Genomic DNA, 22,842 nt, shown 5'->3' on the forward strand with positions numbered 1-22,842 from the left:
TTTTGTGTTTTTGGCCTCATTCTGTTTTGTTCAAGCTGCATTTAGCAGTTTTGGTTAATTTTGCCCTATCTTACTTTTAAATCTTGAGTAGAATTAGCCTCTGCTAGTTCTAATTTGTAGGTACAAGCCTGAGTCGCAGTATGCTTCCTATTCTGCACTGATATACACAGGCAGCTACTAAAATGAAGGTCTGCAGAGATCCAGATTACTTTATATTTTTTATTATAAGGACATAACCTACTATTTATATAACTTACACATACCTTGGAAAAGATCTCCAGCTTTTTAATGCCATGTACCTGTTAAACGTGTACATATTCCACAAAAGCTGTGTTTAGTTCAGTCTTTTTTCAATAACTTCACCTTTATCTTTTCATTTCTTTTTCTCTGTTTTGCCTCACCTGCTTGTTAGTTGTAAAGAAATAAATATTTTCATTAAGTCATAGTTGAACCTGCTGTGATGTTTTCTTTTTCTATCTCAACACAATTTGCCTTTTAAGAGGTATAACTCCTTCCTCCACAAGCACCCCCCCAACACACACACACACACACACACACACACACACACACACACACACACACACACACACACACACGCACACACACATGCACACACACACAAACACATACATGCAATCACATAGAGGCATGCACACAGACAGACCAAGGTACACACAGACAAAGAGGTACACAGACGCACCTTTTATTATTATAAATTGCAAAGTCTTTGTAAAATTGCTTGTCATTTAGAAGTGACCTTTGTATTGCTGTGATTTTATTAAGTACTTTTAGTAAACATCTCCATGAATGAGGCAGTCCTATAGAATGGGCTGTGTAATAATAAAAAGGAAGAAATTAAATACATAAATAAAGGTTCACTATAAACTATGCATGCCTTATGACCTACCATTAATTCCACATTGCCAATGCATTCTATGGCGCAGTCTACACCTCCATCAGTTAACTCCAGCAAGACTTCGTGAATGGGCTTTTGAAAGCTCAGCGGGTTGAGGCATTTGGTAGCACCAAGCTCCTTAGCTATATCAAACTTGCTTTCTTCAATATCAATGGCAAAAATCTGGGATGCCCCTGCTGTTTTACAGCCCATAACAGCTGCAAGTCCAACTCCTCCTAAGCCAAAAATGGCACAAGTCGATCCTGGCTTAACCTACAGATGAAAGGCAGAAATATACACATTAGTTGTCAGCTTCTGTTATATATGCCTAACTCTGGAGCAATCACTTTAAACATTACATATATATTTGTCGGCACAGTGGCAAAGTGGATAGCATTGTCACCTAAAAGCAAGAGGTTCCTGGTTTGATTCTTGGCTGAGATACCTTCTGTGTGGAGTCTGCATGTCCTCCCTGTGTTTGTGTCAGTTTCCTCTGGGTGCTCTGGTTTCCTCCCACATTCCAAAGATATGCAGTAGGTAGCTTGGACACTCTAAAGTGTCCATAGGTGTGTGTGTGTGTGAGCATGTGAATGTGTGATGTGAATGAACAACTTTGGTAGGACTAGCCACCTGGTGGTGTAAACCTCTAGATGATTGCCATTGTTGAACTGACACCCTGACCTGTTGCGCAAGAATAGGAAAAAGGAGTTGTGGATCTATATATATATATCTATATATATCTATATATATATATATATATGTATATATATATATATATATATATATATATATATATATATGTTTATTTCCATATATGTTTATTTCCATATTCATATCTTTGTCTATATGTACATATATCAGCCAGCTCCATTTGATAGAGAAATAAAGCCCTATGTCTATATATGTTTATCGATAAAGAGAATTGACTTGAACCCAGTTGACCTAAGTTCACTTAGGTCAGGTGATGTGGATTAGTGAGGAGCGATGCAACACACACTGTCATGTGGCTTCAAGGAGGTAGTGTGGAATGTATATCTGGTGCCACACTAAGTGGAAATCAGAGAAACTTGGCTGCCGTACCTTGCTTGATAAAGGAGGCATGGATGTAATGATGGCTTACATCAATCATGGAGGTGAGTGAGAGTGTATTATTAATGCTCACTGCATAGCCTCCATGGCAGGAATACTGAGCATGTACAGAGAGTTGGAACTTATAAGAAACCTCTGTCAGCCCAATTTGAATATTGACACCACTCCCAGGGACCCAAATCTCATCCTAATGGAAAATAATGGGCTACATTTTCTAAGGTTAAAACTCTCATTAGTTGAGCCTTATAAGTCTGACTTGCTAAAGCAGAAGCAAATGAATGATAGTATACCATTAGACTCTTTGACAACACACTGAAGTGTTCTAGATTTGATTTACCAGAATGAGCAGACAAGGCCAATATATCTACAAAGTTTACATGAGCTACACATTCATTAATTTGTATTTATCTTTTTGTTGACCAGGTTAGTCCCTCTAGGCTAATGGCCTCTTTTAGGGGAAGACTTGAGGAAGTATTTATAGTACTAGGGGAAATTTGGCTAGGGCATCAAGGAATTTCCCCTACTCTTGGTAGTCGGGGGAAGGACTTGTGTGTTACTTTGTCCAGGCACAGAGTCAGCCAGGAGGAACAGGAAGAAAATATGGCTGATTCAGCTTTGGCTGAAAATGAAGTGAAGGTTGATGAAAAATGTAGCTGAAATGGTAGAATCGCTACCAGAAGTTTTTTCTGATGTTGTGGATGCAGAAAAAAGTGATATTGGAAGAAAATTAAATTGTAGCTGTAATAGACATGTATTCAGAGGAGATTGTTTGAAGGAAAGACAGTTACCTCTGCAAAATGAATAATTACAGCCCTCCAATTGGGAGGGTTGCGGGATGATTATTTGGTAGAAATGGTAAACCAAAGTGAACCAGAAAGGGAGCAGCAATTTTATGGAGTGACATCATGGAGAAAATAGAAGAAAAAAAAGGAGAAGAAGAGACTGTGCCAAAAAAAGTTCAAGAGACAAAAACTTATGCACAAACTGTGGGAAAGTAGCAAAGAAGAAATAAGAAATAAAAGAAACAAAAAAGAAGTATACAGTACATGTTAGCTATAAAAAAGAATAAAGCTTGGACAGGTATACGGTTTGGGACTCTGTCATAGCACCTCTGGGTGTCAAAGCAAAAGAGGTAAGACCATTGATTTTAATTAGTAAAGAGACTTTTTGTGACTTGATATTTGAGACTGGGTAGGCCATGGAAAATGATTTGGGTGCATATGAACAAAAGAAAAATATTTATCCATGGATCCATGGTCAGAATATGTCATGCAAGCTTTTTACAGACAAAAAAAAAGAATAATGATCCAGTTTAGAACTGAAGTTGAAGCAAAAGCACTGAAAGAACATTTGTTAACTATTTGTAAAGAAGTAATAGACACTACAAAAATATATAATGAAAGAGGACTATGGACTGGGGATGGGAATGTGGAGTAATACTGAAAATGGAAAATGATAATGTTATGCACATACTATTAATGTTCATGGTAATAGGGGGTTTGTAAAATACATGGTTCAACCAAAAACATGCTATTTTTGTGTAAAAAAATTATCATTTAATCAATAAATTGAATAAAAATATGTTATTTATGTGGTAAAACATAACATAATGCAAAACATGTGATTTAAAGTGCAAAACATGTGGCAATACTGGTCATTCATGGCTAAAATATGAAATGAATGTGCAAGAAAATGAAAATGAAGTTATACAGGATAAGGATATAGTAGAATGTGTTATACAAGGAAATTTACACACAGATGTAACTGATAAAGAGGTTATACATGAAGTTAAAGAAAGTAACAAGGAAAAAGAAACAGAGGAGACAAGTGAGAAAGAAGTGGATTGGTGCACAGTAAGAAATAAAAATAATTTGATAGGAAAAAGAGTTAAAGAAAGGAAAAGAAAATTCTAAACATAATGCTTAGAGAAAATAAGAAAGGAAAGGATAAATATTTTATTATACTAACTGTTCTTAAAAGCTGAAAATATTAGCTTTAAATGTGAACAGTATGAAACAATCTTAAAATGAGAATAGATATATTACAATGGTATGCTGCAGTAGATGCACATTGTTTTAGAAGATATCAGATTATTAACAGAGGAAGAAAGAACACAAACTGAAAAACTTTGGAATGGTGTGGTAGTTTGGAACATGGAGAAAGAAACATGCTTGGGCAAATGTATATTATGTTAAGAAAGCATTAAAATATTAGATGTAACCATAGTGGAACTAGGCTGAACTATGGTAATAGATGTGACATGGAAAAATATGTGTATAGAATTATAGTTTTATATGCATGTGTAACAAAAAAGGGAGAGAAATGATGTTTAAAAATATTCTTGAATAAGTTTGTGTAAATATAGACATTATAGTGGTGGGCGATTTTAATTGTAATTTAAGGAAAAATAAGAGCAGCCGTGATGTTAAAATGGCTAAAGAAATTATGAGAAGTGGAAAGTTAAGTGTATGGGAGAATAACCACTGGACCTGTAAAAGGAATGCAATTAGGACATTGATTATTTTTTAATATCTGATAGTTTAAAAGTTATAAAAAAGGAATTATGTATGCTGGATTTTCATATCATGTGGCAATATGGGTTAAAGTACAGGAAAATGAAGACTATATAAGAATAAGAAAAGGAGTAAAGAGAATTAATGAAAATAAATTAGATTTAGAAGAGAAAAAATAACTTGTGGAATTATAAAAAAAAAAATCATACGACTATGAGGGAGTTTTATGAGAATTGGACTGCTTGGTGGCTTAATTTTAAAGAAAAATATAAAAAAGTATTTTTAGAATGTATAAGGAAGAAAAGAAGAAAAGGCAGAGAGAGATATAAGATATTAATTGAAGAAACATTTAGAAACTTATTAGAGAAGTAAAATTCCTTTTATGAAAAAGAAAGAGAAATATATATAATGAATCAAATTAAAATTAACAACTTGTTATATAAGCAAAAATATTGTTTACAAGGAAAGAAAGAAGAGATAGCACCATATTTGAGTAAAATAATAAAAGAAGGAAAAGTAATAACAGAATTAAAAATTAAGGAAGGTAAGCAAATAAGACAGCAAGAAGGAATATACGAAAGAATTAAAGAATATATATTGGAATTATTGTTAAGAGAGAAAAAAACAGAACAAATTTTAAAGGTGAAAAATTAAGTAAGGAAAATAGAGTATTTAAAACAAAAAAATAACCATGAAAGAATTGAATGAAATTCTAAAAGATATTAACATGAAATCTGCAACAAGACTGGATGGAATTTAATATGGTATGTATAAAGAAATGAAACAGTGGCAAAAATAATTTTTATAGAAGTTATGAATGAATGGTTAGAAACTGGAATTAAAGAGAAAGATATATGTACAGGAGTTATAAAATTTATATTTAAAAAAGGAAATAAAGAGGAGATAAAAAATTGGAGACCTATAACACTGAATAATACAGATTGTAATTTTTTTATGAGAATAATAACAAAAAGGTTATAGAAAAATGGATAGAATGTATAACCAAAAAGTATTTGGAAGAAAATAAAAAGGAAGTCAAGAGTTATTATGGATAATAAGAGAAATAATTGATGATATAAATAAAAATGTAGAAGTGAAGGTTATGATAGGGGATATAAGTAAAGCTTATGATAATATTCAAAATAAATTAGTATGGGGAATTTTGCAGGCATATAATGTAATCAATAAAATATTACAAGTAATACAATCTGTTTATGAAAGGAACTATGTGAAACTAAATGTAAATGGCTGGATTGGGTAAGAAATAAAAATCGAATGTGGAATAAAGCAGGGCTGCCCAACTAGTAGTGTAATTTTCTCATTAGTCATGAAAGTAATAGTGAAAGAAATTAATAAAATGTCTAGTAGTGGTGGATACAAAATGATGAAGGAAGTACAATTAGCAATAATGTATAATTATGTGGGCAATATTGTATTAATTGTTAAAAATAAAGTATGAATGGAAAAAGTAAATGAAAAATTAAGTATACATTTAAAAAAAATGGTTTAAGTATAAATAAGGAGAAAAGTAAAGGATCTGGTTTTGAAGGTATGATAGGAGGTGTTGAGTTCAATGATAAATATATAGCTATATTAGGAGTAACATTTGGAAGGAATGCATACAGACAATAATGGGATAATGTGCTCAAAGAAGTAAAGGATATGACTAATTTTTGAAACTCATATAGATTTTCATACAGAAAAAAAGCACACTGGCTAAACACCATGATAACAGGAAAAATTGCTTATGTTGCTAACATCTGTATGATTCCTATTAAGTATGAAAATGAATTAATGATGATTATATTCTCTTTTATATGGGGGCTCTAGACTGAACCTAGTCAAAAGAGAGATTCTGTATATGAAAGAAGAGCAAGGAGGTTTGGGTTTAATAAGCCCAATAGCACATGCAGCAGCTTTATTTTTATATAAGATATTAAAAGGAATTATGAAGGAAAATAAAAACGTAATAGAAATGACAACAAACTGAACACACCAGCTCCAAGATAAAAACAGTCCTGCACATGAAAAGTTCCTTTAAAAATAAAACGGCACTCCAATTATAAGCTGCACATGTAAAAGTTCCTTTTAAAATAACAGCACTCTATATATTACTGTCCAAATATGTAAATTCGATAAATGCGATGAAAACAAACTGCTTGTAAAAGAAGAAACACTTTATTACAAACCATAAAGTTAAGCACTTTTCGTCCCACAGATTGTGGGACTTCTTCAGACAAACAGAATTTATACAACTGGAAGGTTTTAAATACTCTCACTGGCGCCAAATTGTAAGCGCCGTTGCTAGGTAACTAACAACATTTAACATAATGCTACTCAATACCACAGTCAGTATTTCTTTTTTTTTTTTTTTTTTTTATCTTTTTTTGACCTTCTTTAAAATGTAAAACATTCACAAACAGTTCATTAACAAAAATAAAATCCTAATATTTACAATTAAATAAGACAATACTAATGTCGTAGACTCTCCGTTGTTGTAATTAAAATATATCCTAGAACCAGATATTGTCAAATGGAACCGTTTATCATATACACATAAACAACCCATTCATTTACGAATGTACAATAAATGCATCCGAAATGTACTCGTGACCATCTACGCAGTTCTATAATGTGGAATATAAAACCATAACAAGCATAACACCTGATCGCAAAGCCTTGGTCATTGTAATAAAATCCGCACATGTCAAAAATCATGTGTGCTATATATTTTGGGATACTAGCAAACAGTGTATGGAAATAATGCTTGCAATGGCTGTTAACGTGTATTCAATAAGTGTGACCTGCACAGTTATACAAACATAAGCAGGTCACACTTATGAGTCTATCTACCATCCCTATTATTTAATAGTATAAAACACACTAAAAACTATATATATATATATATATATATATATATATATATATATATATATATATATAAACATGTTAATGTGTGTGCAATAATAAACTGGTGTATTGTCAGTTATTCACACACCAAAATTTACTGAATAAAATTACAATATCTAAGTTCATATTTAATAAAACAAACACAATGCAATTACTATTGCAAAAATATGACACAAAACTGTTGTACACAGCATAGGAATGTCACAAAATGTTTACTGTAATATGGAACTGTATAAACTAGAAACTCTAGATAGAATGATAATTAAAGTCTGGGCATAATAATAAACATCATAAATATCAGCAGCGCAAACTCTTTAACTTCAAAATAGGGTACAGTGAGATTGTTTCATTCAATCCAGGGGGGGGCAGTAGCTAAACAACGTATCTGCCAATACAACTCTAAGACGTCTAATAGTACTTGATAAGGTCCTTCGCGGCTATCTGGTGTTATAGTATCAACTGCTCTAAACAAAAAAGTGTGATTAGTGTTTTCAGTGACATGCTTAGCCAGTGCATTGTCTGTTTTCTTTTTCTTAATAGCGTATAGGTGCTCATATACCCACTCACGTAATTTCCTGTCAGTCTTACCAAAATAGAATGCAGGACATAGCTGACACTGAGCAAGGTATACGACTCCTATATTCCACATTATAGAACTGCGTAGATGGTCATGAGTACATATCGGATGCATTTATTGTACATTCGTAAATGAATGGGTTGTTTATGTGTATATGATAAACGGTTCCATTTGACACTATCTGGTTCTAGGATATATTTTAATTACAACAACGGAGAGTCTACGACATTAGTATTGTCTTGTTTAATTGTAAATATTAGAATTTTATTTTTGTTAACAAACTGTTTGTGAATGTTTTACATTTTAAAAAAGGTCAGAAAAAGATTCAAAAAAAAAAAAAAAAGAAATACTGACTGTGGTATTGAGTAGCATTATGTCAAATGTTGTTAGTTACCTAGCAACGGTGCTTACAATTTGGCACCAATGAGAGTATTTAAAACCTTCCACTTGTATAAGTTCTGTTTGTCTGAAGAAGTCCCACAATCTGTGGGACGAAAAGCGCTTAATTTTATGGTTTATAATAAAGTGTTTCTTCTTTCACAAGCAGTTTGTTTTCATCACATTTATCGAATTTACATATTTGGACAGTAATATATATGGAGTGCCATTATTTTAAAAGGAACTTTTACATGTGCAGCTTATAATTGGAGTGCCGTTTTATTTTCAAAGGAACTTTTCATGTGCAGGACTGTTTTTATCTTGGAGCTGGTGTGTTCAGTTTGTTGTCTTTAACAGTTTTGGAGTTTTTATTGTTTGGTAATAGAAATGACACTATATTATAAATAAAAAGAACAGTGGTAGGAATGGAAGTTAAAAATGAAGTAAAAGCATTGTGAATGAAGACATGAAAGAGTAGTAAAGCAAAATTGTGTTATGGAAAATAAAAAAGAATATATGTGAGAAAAATAGAAAGGAATGGTACTTAAGTATTATGAAAGCATTTTATTGCATTGATCCATGGAAAGATTTAGAAATAGATAAGTAAAAAGCCATAATGATGAGATATAATAACTATAAAAAGATTAAAATATGTAATGATTTTTTTATGGAGATTGTCTATTAGAAAATTGCCAGTTAAGGCAAATATGCCATACAAAAAAGCAAGACAGAATATGTAATAAATGTGGAGAGTTTGAGACTATTGAGCATGTGTTTTTGAAATGTGAAAGAGTTAATTTGTGGAAAGAAATATGTAAAGATAATAGGGTAAAAGGTTTGTAAAATTTTGAACAAATAAACGTACATAATAGAAGTTGGTTATTATGGCGCACGTAAACAAGAAGAAATGAAGAAAATGGACAGAGTAATATTTTATGTTTCATGGACTATATGGAACAAGATACTAAATGAAATTAAATACAATGGAAAATGGACTTTGACAAAGATTTTGGAAAAATAATGTTTTGGTTGTGGATAGAAGAGTGGGGGAATGCTTAAATTGAAGTGTATAATGTATGAAGATTTGTAAATAGATGTAAATAATGTAAATATGTAAATAATATGTAATGTATATATATCAATAAAAAAAATCTATTTGGAGCTGCTTGATGGTGTCTGACGGCTCATCTCATACAGCAGCAAGGAAGAGGCCTAAGGGGAAGCAGCAGCATGGAGGAAGAGAGAGAGAGAAGCTAAGGAGCGTTTGGAGATGGAAAGTGAGACTTTGGAGAAAAATTTGTTTGATATGGAGCTTCATAATGTCAACAAAGATTCCTGTAGGGTGAATGTTACAAATGAGCAGCAATTAGCTGTTTCCTTGGGGAAGGAAGTGAAATGGTGCAAATAACAGAACTGGCATCAGGAGGTATAGAGCATGATGTACTGTTAAAATAATTGAGCAGGATGATCCTCATGACAGCTCAGCTCTTTCATGGAGTGAAATGGCAGACAACTTTTTTGGAAGTGCTGAATTTAGTAATGTGGAAAAGGAACCAATGATATGACAGCAGAGAATACAGCAGTTAAAACGTATACAGCAGCAACAGAAAGTAATAGAGGAAATCAGCAACTAACAGAGAAAATGTCTGGTTTTATGGCAGCAGATAATGTAGTAACTGAAACATATGCAGCAGTGACAGGAAGCAAAATATAATAGCAGCAGCAATCTGTATGCAAAACTGTTTTTAAAAGGACAAACTCAAAAATATCCAGAGAAACCAACTAACAAATGTAAATAAGGCTCCAGGCTCCTTCCTTCGTTAGAATTCAAAGAAATTCAAATTTAATTTGCTTTAAGCGCGATCAGTAACAGTACACTTTTCGTCAGTAAATAGTAAACCAACTTCTTCAGAAGCAAAAACAGTGCCTAACATAAGCACCAAGCTTAAATACTCAAAGTATTCCCAGGTACACTGAAAACCACCATTAATTAGGGTGGTTAATAATAGTTTTCACCTGGTGGTAGTTGTCATAGTTACCTTCCTTTGTGAGGCTGGCTTTACAAGCAGCGCCGGAAACAAAATTTTCCATTCATATAGAGCCCTAATGCTCTTTTCAGTTACCGGGTTTTAAAGTATTTAAACAGTAGTGATAAACAAAAACATTAAACAACGGACAAACCCTATCCATAGTAAGTCAAGTTCAAACATATGCTAAAATGCATTTGCATACAAAAAACATATTTCATTAAATAGGAGAAGTACGTAAATGTGCAAAAGTTGCTGTTGACACATTAAGACAAAGCCACACAAGTTCAACCGCTGAGTAGATTTACATAACGTCCGTATATAACACGGTTGTTAATACTCACATCAGTAAAAGCGGATCCGAACCTGTGTGGATATAAAATGCTTTAAAAGGTAATGTAACTGTTAAAATATTAAAGATGTTAGAAATATTATTAGTTTATTAAAAATATTATTAGGAGTTAAACCCTTCTCAGTCGAGTTCTGTCATTCAAAACTCGTTCCACACCAACCCCTTTGTCAGCCATTGGATAAAGTAAACTAGTCGCATGGCTGCACACATATCGCCCATTGATTTAGGTACAAATAATTCCCATTTTGCAAATAAAAAAAAATATATAATATATATATCAAAATAAATAAAAATAAATAAAAATCAAATGAATAAGAAAGATTATTTATAAAGTAGCCTGAGTGCACACATGTCACCCTTAATTTTGAGACAAGTAGTTCTCATACTGCAAGAAGTATATATAAGATCAAGTGTACAGCTGTCTGTGCAGGAAATATCCCCCGTTTAGATAAACTAAGCCCACAGACAGTCGATGGGCCCAAGCTTTAAAGTTACACATTATAGTCATAATGCTTGCCCTTTCATACCCAATGGAAAGAAGTAATTACTAGGTCGGTAATTCTATGTTTTGTATTTTATATTTTATGTTTTATAGCCAAAACCTTTGCCTTTAGTATGTTTGGTGAATGTTCATAATTAGTTGTAATTGTGTCATTAAAAGTTGAGTATACACCCCCACAAAGGTGGAATTAAATAAGGATTATAAGTTAAAAAACAGAAATTAAAAATTAGGAATTAAAAGTTCTGGCCTTTTCCACTGTTAATGGTGTTGCTCAACTGACCTGTCAATGACTTGTTTTAATTACACAACTAGTTAAAATAGTGACAACACTATCCCACCAAAGGTATCAAGGGCCCATTCACTCGAGTTCCCACGAGTTCCCCCCATAATAGTCAATAGTGGTTTCTAAAAGTAGAGGTTAGTCTGTCAATCCAACTTATCTGTCCAAGCTCTTTAGTTTGAGAATGCAAGCTATAGATGTCATTTCGTTCAGGCCAGGTTTCTGGTTGGCGTTAGTTCTCAACTGCCATATCAATTCTTTTCTCTGCAATTTAAGGGAGTCATAGCCTCCCCTAATGTCTCTGGTCTGTTGGTCAATGACTCTGAACCTGAATTGATGTCCTGCATTATCCAGTACATGCCTAGCTAGAGCATTGGTTAACCTTGCAGTCCTGATGCTGTATAAATGTTCATATATCCTTTCCCTCAGCCTTCTGTCGGTTTTCCCGATATAGAAGGCTGGGCAACAGCAACATTTGGCAAGGTAGACCACTAGCTTGCTGTTACAATCAAACTTGGAAAAGGATCTGAATTTGTAGTCCCCAATGGCAAACTTGGCGCCCTCTTCAATACAGTGACAATACTTGCACATTTGGCACTTAAACATGCCCAGTTTGGTCGTATACGGTTGCTTGGTGCCTTCCAAAAGTTCTTTTAAGTTGGGCCCTCTTTTGTAAATAATTTTGGGTCTCATCGGGACTACAATTTGAAGATCATTATCATTAGTCAAGAACTCCCAGTTTTTCAATATTATGTTGTTAATTTTTATGGAGTCAATACTAAAGGTGTAACAAAAGCCACTATGAAAGGCTGGGTTGGTCAAACTTCCAGTTGCCCCTCCAGTTAAAGCAGTAACACTTGTTGGGTCTTTGTTCAACAAAGGGACATAGATTTTCAAGTCCCTTTTGCGTTTAACCTCCTCAGTAATCTCATTTAAAAGGGAACGCGGGTACCCTCGTGCAAGAAAAAATTGAGTTAGGGTTTGGCATTCATCTAGAAAATCTTCTTTTTTACTAGACATGCGTGCTGCCCTAACAAGTTGTCCCTTAACAACGGATCTCTTTTGGTGTACTGGGTGGCAGCTGGAGTAATGCAACATAGAGTTGGAATAAGTTTCCTTACGGTGTATTTTAGATATCCACAACTCGTTGTCAAAATCCTTACTTAGATCGATGTCAAGGTAATCAATCCTATTCGTGTTGTATTTGAACGTGAACGTGAGGAACTCAGTTGACTCATTCAAAATTGCCATCAAACTTTCAAATTCAAGAGCAGATCCTAGGTATAGCATAAAGATATCGTCAAGAAATCTGGTGTAAAAACCTATTTTTGAGGTAACATCATCCACTGACAAAATGTTGTTCCTCTCCCAGTGGGCCATGACTAAATTTGCTATGCTCCCTCCACTAGGTGATCCCATGGCGACCCCAATTTTTTGATGGTATAAATCGCCGTTGAACATTAAGTAGTTATATGAGAGGACTGTGTCCATTAACTCACTTACTAGTTGGATTTCCTCATTGGGTGCCTCGAGTAACCTTAGCATTGCCCCTACCCATTCGATGGCTATATCATGGGGAATTGATGAGTATAGGTCTTTAACATCAATTGTAACAAGTAAGCTTTCTGGATTGAAGCTAACTAAGTTCATCGCACCCAAAAAGGACCATGAGTCCTTGGTGATTTGCTTTTCCTTTTTAACATACCTTTGTAGTATGCTGTCAAGAAGCTTGCTGCAGGTATACGTAATACTTTTCCTGCCGTCAACAAGGGGCCTCATGGGTGGATTATTGACGTCTTTATGTATTTTTGGAATCCCGAATAGCACCGGGGTTCTTGGGGTCTGTTGTTGGTTCGGATCCGCTTTTACTGATGTGAGTATTAACAACCGTGTTATATACGGACGTTATGTAAATCTACTCAGCGGTTGAACTTGTGTGGCTTTGTCTTAATGTGTCAACAGCAACTTTTGCACATTTACGTACTTCTCCTATTTAATGAAATATGTTTTTTGTATGCAAATGCATTTTAGCATATGTTTGAACTTGACTTACTATGGATAGGGTTTGTCCGTTGTTTAATGTTTTTGTTTATCACTACTGTTTAAATACTTTAAAACCCGGTAACTGAAAAGAGCATTAGGGCTCTATATGAATGGAAAATTTTGTTTCCGGCGCTGCTTGTAAAGCCAGCCTCACAAAGGAAGGTAACTATGACAACTACCACCAGGTGAAAACTATTATTAACCACCCTAATTAATGGTGGTTTTCAGTGTACCTGGGAATACTTTGAGTATTTAAGCTTGGTGCTTATGTTAGGCACTGTTTTTGCTTCTGAAGAAGTTGGTTTACTATTTACTGACGAAAAGTGTACTGTTACTGATCGCGCTTAAAGCAAATTAAATTTGAATTTCTTTGAATTCTAACGAAGGAAGGAGCCTGGAGCCTTATTTACATTTGTTTTTAAAAGGAAGAGAAGACCAACTGTGAGAATGAGAAGAAAAACTGAAACCATAATTGACAGATATTTGGTAACTATTCTGGGTTTTAATGCTCAAGAATTTGGGTCTTTTACACATACTGGGACAGATACTTTTTGTGACTTAATTTTTGATGCTGATAGATTAATGATAAAATTTCTGGAACTGTGTAAGGGAATTCTGTGAAATGATTATTTGTTTTCTGGTAGCAACTTAAATGTTAAAATGTTACTTCACAGTTTAGAACCGATGAACTGGAAGGAGATATTGATAAGAAATGCCTGCAGGGTCTGTGTGAAACTTGATAATATCTTGAAGGTTAGAGATGACAGAAACTTATGGAATGGATTTTGAACATTGGAAGCTGTTTTGAAATCTGAAAAAAAAAAAAAAAAACATGGTGAAACAGTTCCATAGTGTTTTTCACTGGCCATAGAAGGACATTAAGGTATGCTGGACAGCTTAAATTGTGTTTCTTTTGCGGGAACCTTTCATATATAATTGATTGTAACAAGGTACAATGCAACCAGTGTGGGGAGAAAGAACATACAACAAGATGTGTGCATGAATGGAGATTGCATAAGAAAGGGACTTTTTGCATGCATTCTCAAGAGCAGAGTAAATAGTAAAAAAGAAGGGGGAAATAAGGAAACATACACAAGGAAAGATAACAAAATCCTGGGGAGAGGGTGAACTAGATGAAGAAGAAACTGTAGAACAAGAAAATATATGAAGGGGAAATGAGGAAAGAGAGGAAGGAGAGATAGTGCATGCAGGAAGAGAGGTCAGACAAAGGAATTGATACTAATAATTGTTTTGAAGTTCTAGCCAGTGAAAAATATGATTCTGAGGATCAAGGATTATTTGTACATAAACCCAGGAAAACTGTTCAATTGGGAACACAGTTAAAATAAGAAAATTAAAATGAAAAAAAAATATTTCCAATAAACTTAAAAAAAGTAAAGCAACAATTTTAGAGTACTTTCAGTAAACATGAACAGTATTATTAGCACTGTAAGGAAGATAGGGGTACTGGAAGAGTGTGCTAAATGTATTGTGGATGCTATTCTGTTAGAGGATGCTAGATTCCTGGCAAGTGAAGAAAGACCGCAAACAGAAAAATTGTGGAGTGGAAATACATTATGGAACATAGGAAGTTTACATTGTTCTGGAGAGGCTGTGTTGTGAATATACTAGATGTACCATTGGTAAGTATGGGAAGGTTAACCGTTGTGGATAAGAGGTGGAGAGAATAGTAATGTCTTTCAGCTTTTCTCGGTTAGGGGTCACCACAGCAGAATGCCGGTCTGCTTATGATTGGCAGTAGATTTTTACAGTGTCGAGTTGCCAGCCCGACACCCAACCTTCAACGAAGGCACACCCATTCACACACGCACCTACCTGATGTCTTTAAATGTCACTCGAGAGGTGGAGAGAATATGTCTATAGAATTATAACATTATATGCATGTATAACTAGCAAAGAATAAGAGAATCTGTTTAATCAACATACTGAGGGGGGGGGATCAGCTGATCACAAGCTTTTAAATGCCAGTATTGCATTTGTGATCAAACTTGAGTGCTATAGCACTCCGTGTGCAGCCTAAATTGTGACAACTGCATGCTACATTGCAGCAAGCAGTTTGCTACAATTTAAAAGTAAAAAAACTCTCTTCATTTTCAACTAAAACCTGAGCACTGTAGCACTCTGTGCAGGCACAGTATATGCTGTAGCAACTGTTTGCTACATTTTTAGCAAGCAGTTTGTTACAGTTTATAAAAAAAATACATATTTTTAAACTAAAACTTGTAGTACTCCTTGCAAATAGGGTATAAACTGGTGCAACGGTTAGCTACATCCATAGTAAGCAGTTTGTCACAGTTTAAAAGAAGAAATTATTATTATTATTTTGTAATATAATTTTCAAGGAGGGTGGAGGGCAAGGCACAGAAATGGGACCTGAATGGCTAGGCAGAAGAGAGGGAGTCATATTGTGGATCTGGCTGACTTGATTGTGTGCCAGTAGAAGGAATGTGCATTTTTTATGTATTTATTTATTTATTTATTTATTCATTCATTTATTTTTGCTTTTCAGTGAAAGAGCTAGGGGAGGGAGGACAGGGATCTTTAATAAGCCAATTCACTTGAAGAGCTAAGTGGGTAGCTGCATTGGATGAGCCAGCTACACTTCCGAGATAATGTAATATAGGAAGATGAAGTGAAGTATGGGAAAATGTACAGAAATGTATTAAAGAATTTGATATGGAAAAAGAAATATTTCAAAAGAAATGGAGAAAATGTAAATTAAGACATTACTGTTTTGACAGAGATATTATTTACAATGGAGAAGGGAGGCAGTATCTGAATATTTGGGTAAATTACTAAAGCAGGATATTATTATAATGAGGGAAATGTAAAAAGAGAGGTAAAAGAACATAAGAGTAAATTATGAGTATTATACTATAGCATGTGAAAATATGTACATGAGTAAAAAGTTAAAAAAAAATCTAGAAATGGTTAAAGAAGATTTGAAAAAGAAATTACTATTAGTAGAGAGTATGGAATGTACAAAAAAATTATGGATTGGCAAACAGTGTTTTGTAAATGCATTGAATGCATGATTGAAGAAGTGTTTATTTATGAATAGTTATGCAGTGGGGTAATAAAATTTATATGTAAAAAGATGAGAAGAATGAAGCAAAAAAATTGGTGACCTTTCACACTAAACACAGACTATCAAATTTTTTGTTGAGGAATAATACAGAGTGGAATGGAAGGAAGGATGAAGGATATTATGCAAGACGGTATATATGGTATACATTATTGTTATTTTTATTACTTATCCTTTATGGGTTAGTCTCACAAGGCTATTAAAAGGGAAGGTATGTCAAGAATTGTTAACGGTCATGAGAGAAATTGTGGAAAGTAAAAGGGATGATGTGAAACTTATAGTAGGTGACATTAACAAAGAATTTGATACAGTAGGACATGCTGCGTTATTAGTTGTTATGGGAAAGTACAGAAGAGGTAATAGAATGAGGAGAGTGTGTATGTCAGCATATCAGAATAATAGAGTCAAAATATAAGTGAAAGCGTGTCTGAATAATGAAATATGCATTTGTGGTATAAGACAAGGGTGTCCCATGAGTGGAATATTGTTTGCACTGGTAACGAATACAACATTGAGTGAAGTAGATTATAAAATGAAGGACGTTAGATATGTGATGCAAAATTTGGTGGTGATTCTAGTAGTTTTGACACATGCAGATAATATAGTTGTAGTTGCTATGAAAAAATATGGATGAGGGAATTGTCGGTTTGTCTGAATGGATATTTAAAGGAAATGGATGTGACCATGAATAAAGATAAAAGTAAAAGTTTGGGTGATGTGGTGATGTGGTGAAGACTGGGAATGTGCATTTTTCAATTAATGAAGTGTCTTTGTTAGGTTTAAAGTTTGAGAAAAATGATGTAGTTATAATGCAATGGGAGAGTCTGATAAAAGAAATGGAAGAAATATGCCTTCTGTGGAGGACATATAGATCACCATTCAAGAAAAGATTACCTGGTAAATTCAGTGTTAATTGGAAAATAGCAGATTTGTCAAATGTTTATATTATCCCAGAAAATATGAAAAGGAAAATGTGCAATTTGTGTTTTGTTTCATATGGTGTTCAAGATTAAATTCAATGGAAGAAGGTGTGTTGTGTATGAGTAAAGATGAAGAAGGGACTGAAAATACCACATCGAGTTGTTTATTCTGCTTCTTTAAACTTCTGTAGAGTTTTAAAGTGGGTAAAGTAAGAGAATGTGAAATTAACAGCGAGAATGTTTATGAGTACAAACAATTCTGCAAGATGATGAGAGTAAGAAAAATAATATGTAAATAAAGAAATTAAAAATTATCAATAAACATTAAAAATTATGATATAGAGAAAGATAGAGGGATGTGGTAAAATAATGTGATAACATAATATTATTATTCAGATCAATGGTAAAATTTACCAGAAGTGATTAAAGCCATTAAATTAAGGAAAAAGTGGTGTACCAAGATAGTAGAGCATCAGGATTTCTTATGGTGACTGATAAAATAAGTTACAGCTAAAGGTTAATATGTATAGCTCTCAACCTCCTATCTCCAAAATGAGGAACAATAGCCCTCATAATGTGGAACATATGAGCAAAATGTGGAATGCTTACTAATAGCTTACTAACAACTTCAACTAGGAGGTTCAGATAATGGTTAAAATATACTGGTTTTACTTACTAAAAAAATCTGTTAATGAAGTCATATGATTCATTTCTATTTACCATGGATATCAGTTAAAAAAATCCCTATTACTGAATGTGTGACAGACCCTTTCAATGTGGAACTTTGAAGAACATTAACTTTTTAAGACCCCAAATGAGGTGCGTTCCTAGTAATGAGGTATACTTGAGAGGTATGGTGAAAATGCCATATAAGATGAAAGTGGATGTGTTCATTTTGCTGGGAGGAAGAGATACAGACCATGTTTTTTTGAAATGGAAAAGATTGTTGAAACTCTGGAAAAAGTTGTCTAAAGAAAATTTGGTACTTACATATTATCGCAACCACATTTTAGCGGTCGCAAATTTGGCATACCTCAACTGTTACGAGTGCAGGAAACACTGAAAGGTGCTACACAAAGTCCTTATTGTTGAGGAAAAAGTTTGCATTATGTTCAGAAAGAGAGAAATTGTAAGAAATCCTCTTCCTGGTTTGCATGCATTACAGAGGCATGCTTTCACTGTCATGGCTGCTGTCATGCTGACAAATTGAAAGCGTAAGTAGCTGTTTGAGGCTCCAATTTCTACAAAGGGCCTAACAGCAGCTTTGAAATTGTGTCCCTATCTTGTGTGGGTTACAGTTCACAGACGGGATGTATTATTAAGAACACGCACAGCAGAAGAGATGAATGGGCTTAGGATGAGCTACAGTTGTTTCCTGCATTTCACATGTAACGGTTTATGTTTTTTTCATTTTTTAACATGTCTGTGTCCCCAGTCCCTTGCACACACCTAGGCACCTGTTAACCCCTGCAGTGTCCCATTTCTGCCTCATATTTTTAAAGTAGCCCTCGCAAACTCATTGGTATCAGACTCACCCTACACTCTTACTGTCAGTAAATAACTGTGTGTTTCTTTTCAAACCTCATCAGACTGAAACACAGCACAGACTTCCACAAGGAAAGTGTGTGTTGTTTTTACTTTCCAAATGCGTGCTTCTTCTCCAGCTGTGTATGATTTCTGCTATGTTGCATTAAGTTCCTGCCATCTGAGTAGTGCTCATCGTTGCTTGATTGAGGCAGTGAATGATGGCAGCTTTGGCAGCTGCTTGCAAAAACGGGCAAGGGCATCACTGCTACATCATAAAGGAATGCAGAGTGTAGCTGCTGACAGAAAGTAGCTGCCTCTGATTACAGCTTACTGTGTTCCTCAGACTTAAGCAGTGAAATCCAACAGTTGAAAAAACATTGAACATCAGTTATCAGTGTTACATGCACTGCTGTCACTTGTAGTATCCGCATTTTACGGCCACTAAAATGTGGTTGTGATAATACATAAGTACATTTTTTTTTATAAAATATATGTTTGTGTGTGTGTGTGTGTGTGTGTGTGTGTGTGTGTGTGTGTGTGTGTGTGTGTGTGTGTGTGTGTGTGTGTGTGTGTGAATAGCATAAGAACAAGAAAGAATATGTGAGAAGAGTACAAAGAATTTATTTTGTGTAATATGAGTTATGGGGAATGAAAGACTGAAATTTTATTTAAAGGAAATGGATTTGTGCAGCGACATCAGTGGTGCAGAGGTTAAAGCTGTCACCCCACAGCAAGAGGTTCTCTTGTTCAATTCTTGGCTGGGATGCCATGTGTGCGGAGTTGGCATATTCTCCATGGGTTTCATCTGGGTACTCTAGTTTCCTACCAGATTCCAAAGACATTCGTCTTGAGCATTTCTCCCCCAGCCTTAGCTAAAAGTAGGCTCTGTCCTGGTCAACAAATGTTAAATTAACTAAATGCATTGTGAACAATTAGATTAAGGTTTTGGAAGAAGGAGTGGGAATCAGTTATGGAAGAAGAGCAATGAGGATGTTGTAGGAAAAATGATAAATAGTAAAAAATATATACATTTTCACAAATGTGCCTGTATGTGCGTATGCACATTTTTAGATGTAAATAGCTTTTTTATGTTGTGTTAAATAAATCAGCCCTACGTTTCTCAATAGGTGTTGTGGGATGTTGTGTATCCAGCTTACCTACCACCTACTAAAGTAGATGGGGCCCACTTATACTCAGGAGTACAGTAACACCCCATGCTGTACTGCAGTGTCAGCAATCCATCTGTTTGATGTGGGAATAGAACCTACAGCCTTCACTTTGCTATCTGTTGACACTGCTAATTTTCCTTTACTAAAGTTGTCCTTCTACCCACTAGATAAAAGCAATGTCATTTCCACTATGAGTGGACAAAATTCAATGCACCAAGGATCCAAATTCCCAAACTGCATCATCTTGCTGAAAAACACATTTTAAGTGTTTTTACAGGAGGGCAAGCTCCCCTCCCCACACACCTGAACTTATATGTACCAACCACACATCTGAACTTACATGTACCAACTCCAAAGCCACACTTAACATGAAAAGGGGAATCACTTCTTGCACAACCCACTGAAAGTGATTTTGTATGGAAGAACTCCCATCGTCTGCGATTTAAACTTGGGCAGTTGAAGCTCAAGTGTTCAAGCTTCATCTACCAGAATGGTAACAATATACAGCTGATAAGGAAAGCAGCACACATTTGTCTTCATACTTTCTGCAGCAAGCAGTAATGCTCAACAGGTTACATTGAATCATTCTGTATCTTAGTCATAGGAAACTTTGTATCTCTTGCTAAGAAGACTACTGCTTTAGAAAACTGCTCACATGTAGAAATTTGAATTAAAGTAAAACAGTTCTTTAAACAAGGTATATAAACAGTTCTGTAAACAAGGTATATAAGTGGCAATTGATGGCATTACTGAACTTGTCATTGGAGAAAATTATTTAAAAAAATGTGACTTTACCGATGGTTTCCCTGAGCAAGAACTGGATAGCTGTCATTGATGTTTTTGTTTTAAGTATCTTCAAGTGGTACTTTCTTTATGCAGTGAGAAAAGGTTGGGTTAATAACGTATGTGTACACCTCCCAGCCACAGGACAGCAGGAAACAAGCAGCAGTGAGAAGAAAAATGTGTTACAAATCAGTGGCTACATGAATTCTGACTTTTCTGTGTGCCTTTATATTATTTTAGAAGGGAAGATAATGGACAATAATTATGAATACTAACAGATCCTATTCCAGTGATATTAGGATTCCCAAACAGGCAGCCTACTTTCTGCTGACACCTAGGATATTGTCTCATAGCTTTTAAGTACTTGAAGTAGGATATGGGAAATTACTAGACCTAAGTGCAAAGTCATGCCTCAGTGTAAGTATGTACAAGTAGAGTGTAGTTCATCAGAGAAAATAAATCTTAAATACCCCCAACTGCCGACTCACAATAAAGGGGTTTCAGGATGAATGAAGCAGACTGGGAAAGCTATAATCTAAGCATTAACTGGCAGATGACTTGTAGCACTAACACTACACACAATAGATTTAGAAAGACTTTAGCTGCAGCAAATTCAGTACTGAGACAGAAAACAAAACAATGCAAGAAAGCAGATCACATGCTATTTCCAGGGTAACACAATCTAGTACGTTATGGGTAACTACAAGTTAGCTGAGTAGAAATCAGCCCAAGTGTGTGAAATATACTGAAAGAGTGGCAGCCAAAGATGGTGGAAGAAAACTACCCTGTTAGAGTCAAAAGGTTCTAGGACATTGTATTTCTTAGCAACAGATAACTTTCACACACAACTGATAACAATATAATTGTCAAAGCAATACGCATCTGACTTTTGACACTTTCCTGGGTGCCATAGTAAAACAAAATGTGGAACAAATGAGATTCCCAAAGACAAAGACCTGAAACACTGCTCAGCCCATGTTGATTTTCAAAGTGTTAACTTGTATGCCCTCCATGGCTGAAGCCAAATAGTTCTCTCATGTATGTCTGAGAATGCACTAGTCTCACTGGCAGGGACACTTCTGACAAGAGCAGGGACACCTCTGACAAGAGCAGGTACAGCATCACCTGTCAGTTTATGCACTTTGCCAATCGTCTGATCACAGCTGTGAGTATATGCCATCCAGCTATTGCACATAACATATTAATAAGGCCTTTTTTACCCAATGAATTTGTAAGAAAATGTTTGCCTTGTTGCCTTTATTCCCACTGAGGAATTTTATAAAAGTATAGTGATTTGTCATTATTGGTATGATACCTTGACCGCATGTACAAAATGGTTAGGGGAAGGATGTTGATACTAATGCCAAATGCAGAAGGAGAAAATAAAGACTTCAGTGACCAGCTAGGACAAGGAGGAGGTAGAAGTAAGATTTCTTTAATAATAACAGGTAACAATAATTTGACAGACAGTTCATAGACTCATAGGTGGTTATCATGCTATTGATCCAAGTGACATTTTAAGTTTAGCCAGGCTTACTCCAAATTTGTCAAAAGATTGCTGAAATGTGTCAATAATCAAAATAATTATATGATTGCAATACAGATTTGTACACATCAAGTATTTACAGGCTGCCCCTGTCCATTAAGGCTACAGTTGCCAGACCAGGGGCAAATTTGCAATTTCCCATCCACTGGTCCAAGTTATATATGAAGAAAGCTAAGGATGAGCTTTGCTTCACATGGATGGGAATCCTGTTCCACAGAAGGGGTA

At 34.8% G+C, this 22,842-nt stretch overlaps 1 protein-coding gene across 3 annotated transcripts in view; it reads right to left on the reverse strand.

Moving 5' to 3' along the window:
• Nucleotides 1–22,842, reverse strand: part of LOC122793406 (alcohol dehydrogenase class-3-like) — a 765,188-nt gene that overhangs the window by 130,069 nt on the left and 612,277 nt on the right. Inside the window, exon 6 of one of the 3 annotated variants that reach the window (XM_044061386.1) lies at nucleotides 908–1,168. The exons of the other annotated variants lie outside the window; for them this stretch is intronic. Coding sequence (XP_043917321.1) covers nucleotides 908–1,168 — 261 coding nt within the window. The remainder of the gene's footprint in view (nucleotides 1–907; nucleotides 1,169–22,842) is intronic. 3 annotated transcript variants of the gene reach the window in all.

The sequence above is a fragment of the Protopterus annectens genome, chromosome 2.part0 (genome assembly GCF_019279795.1).
Source record: "Protopterus annectens isolate FY-2018-M chromosome 2.part0, PAN1.0, whole genome shotgun sequence".
Classification (NCBI taxonomy): Eukaryota; Metazoa; Chordata; order Ceratodontiformes; family Protopteridae; genus Protopterus; species Protopterus annectens.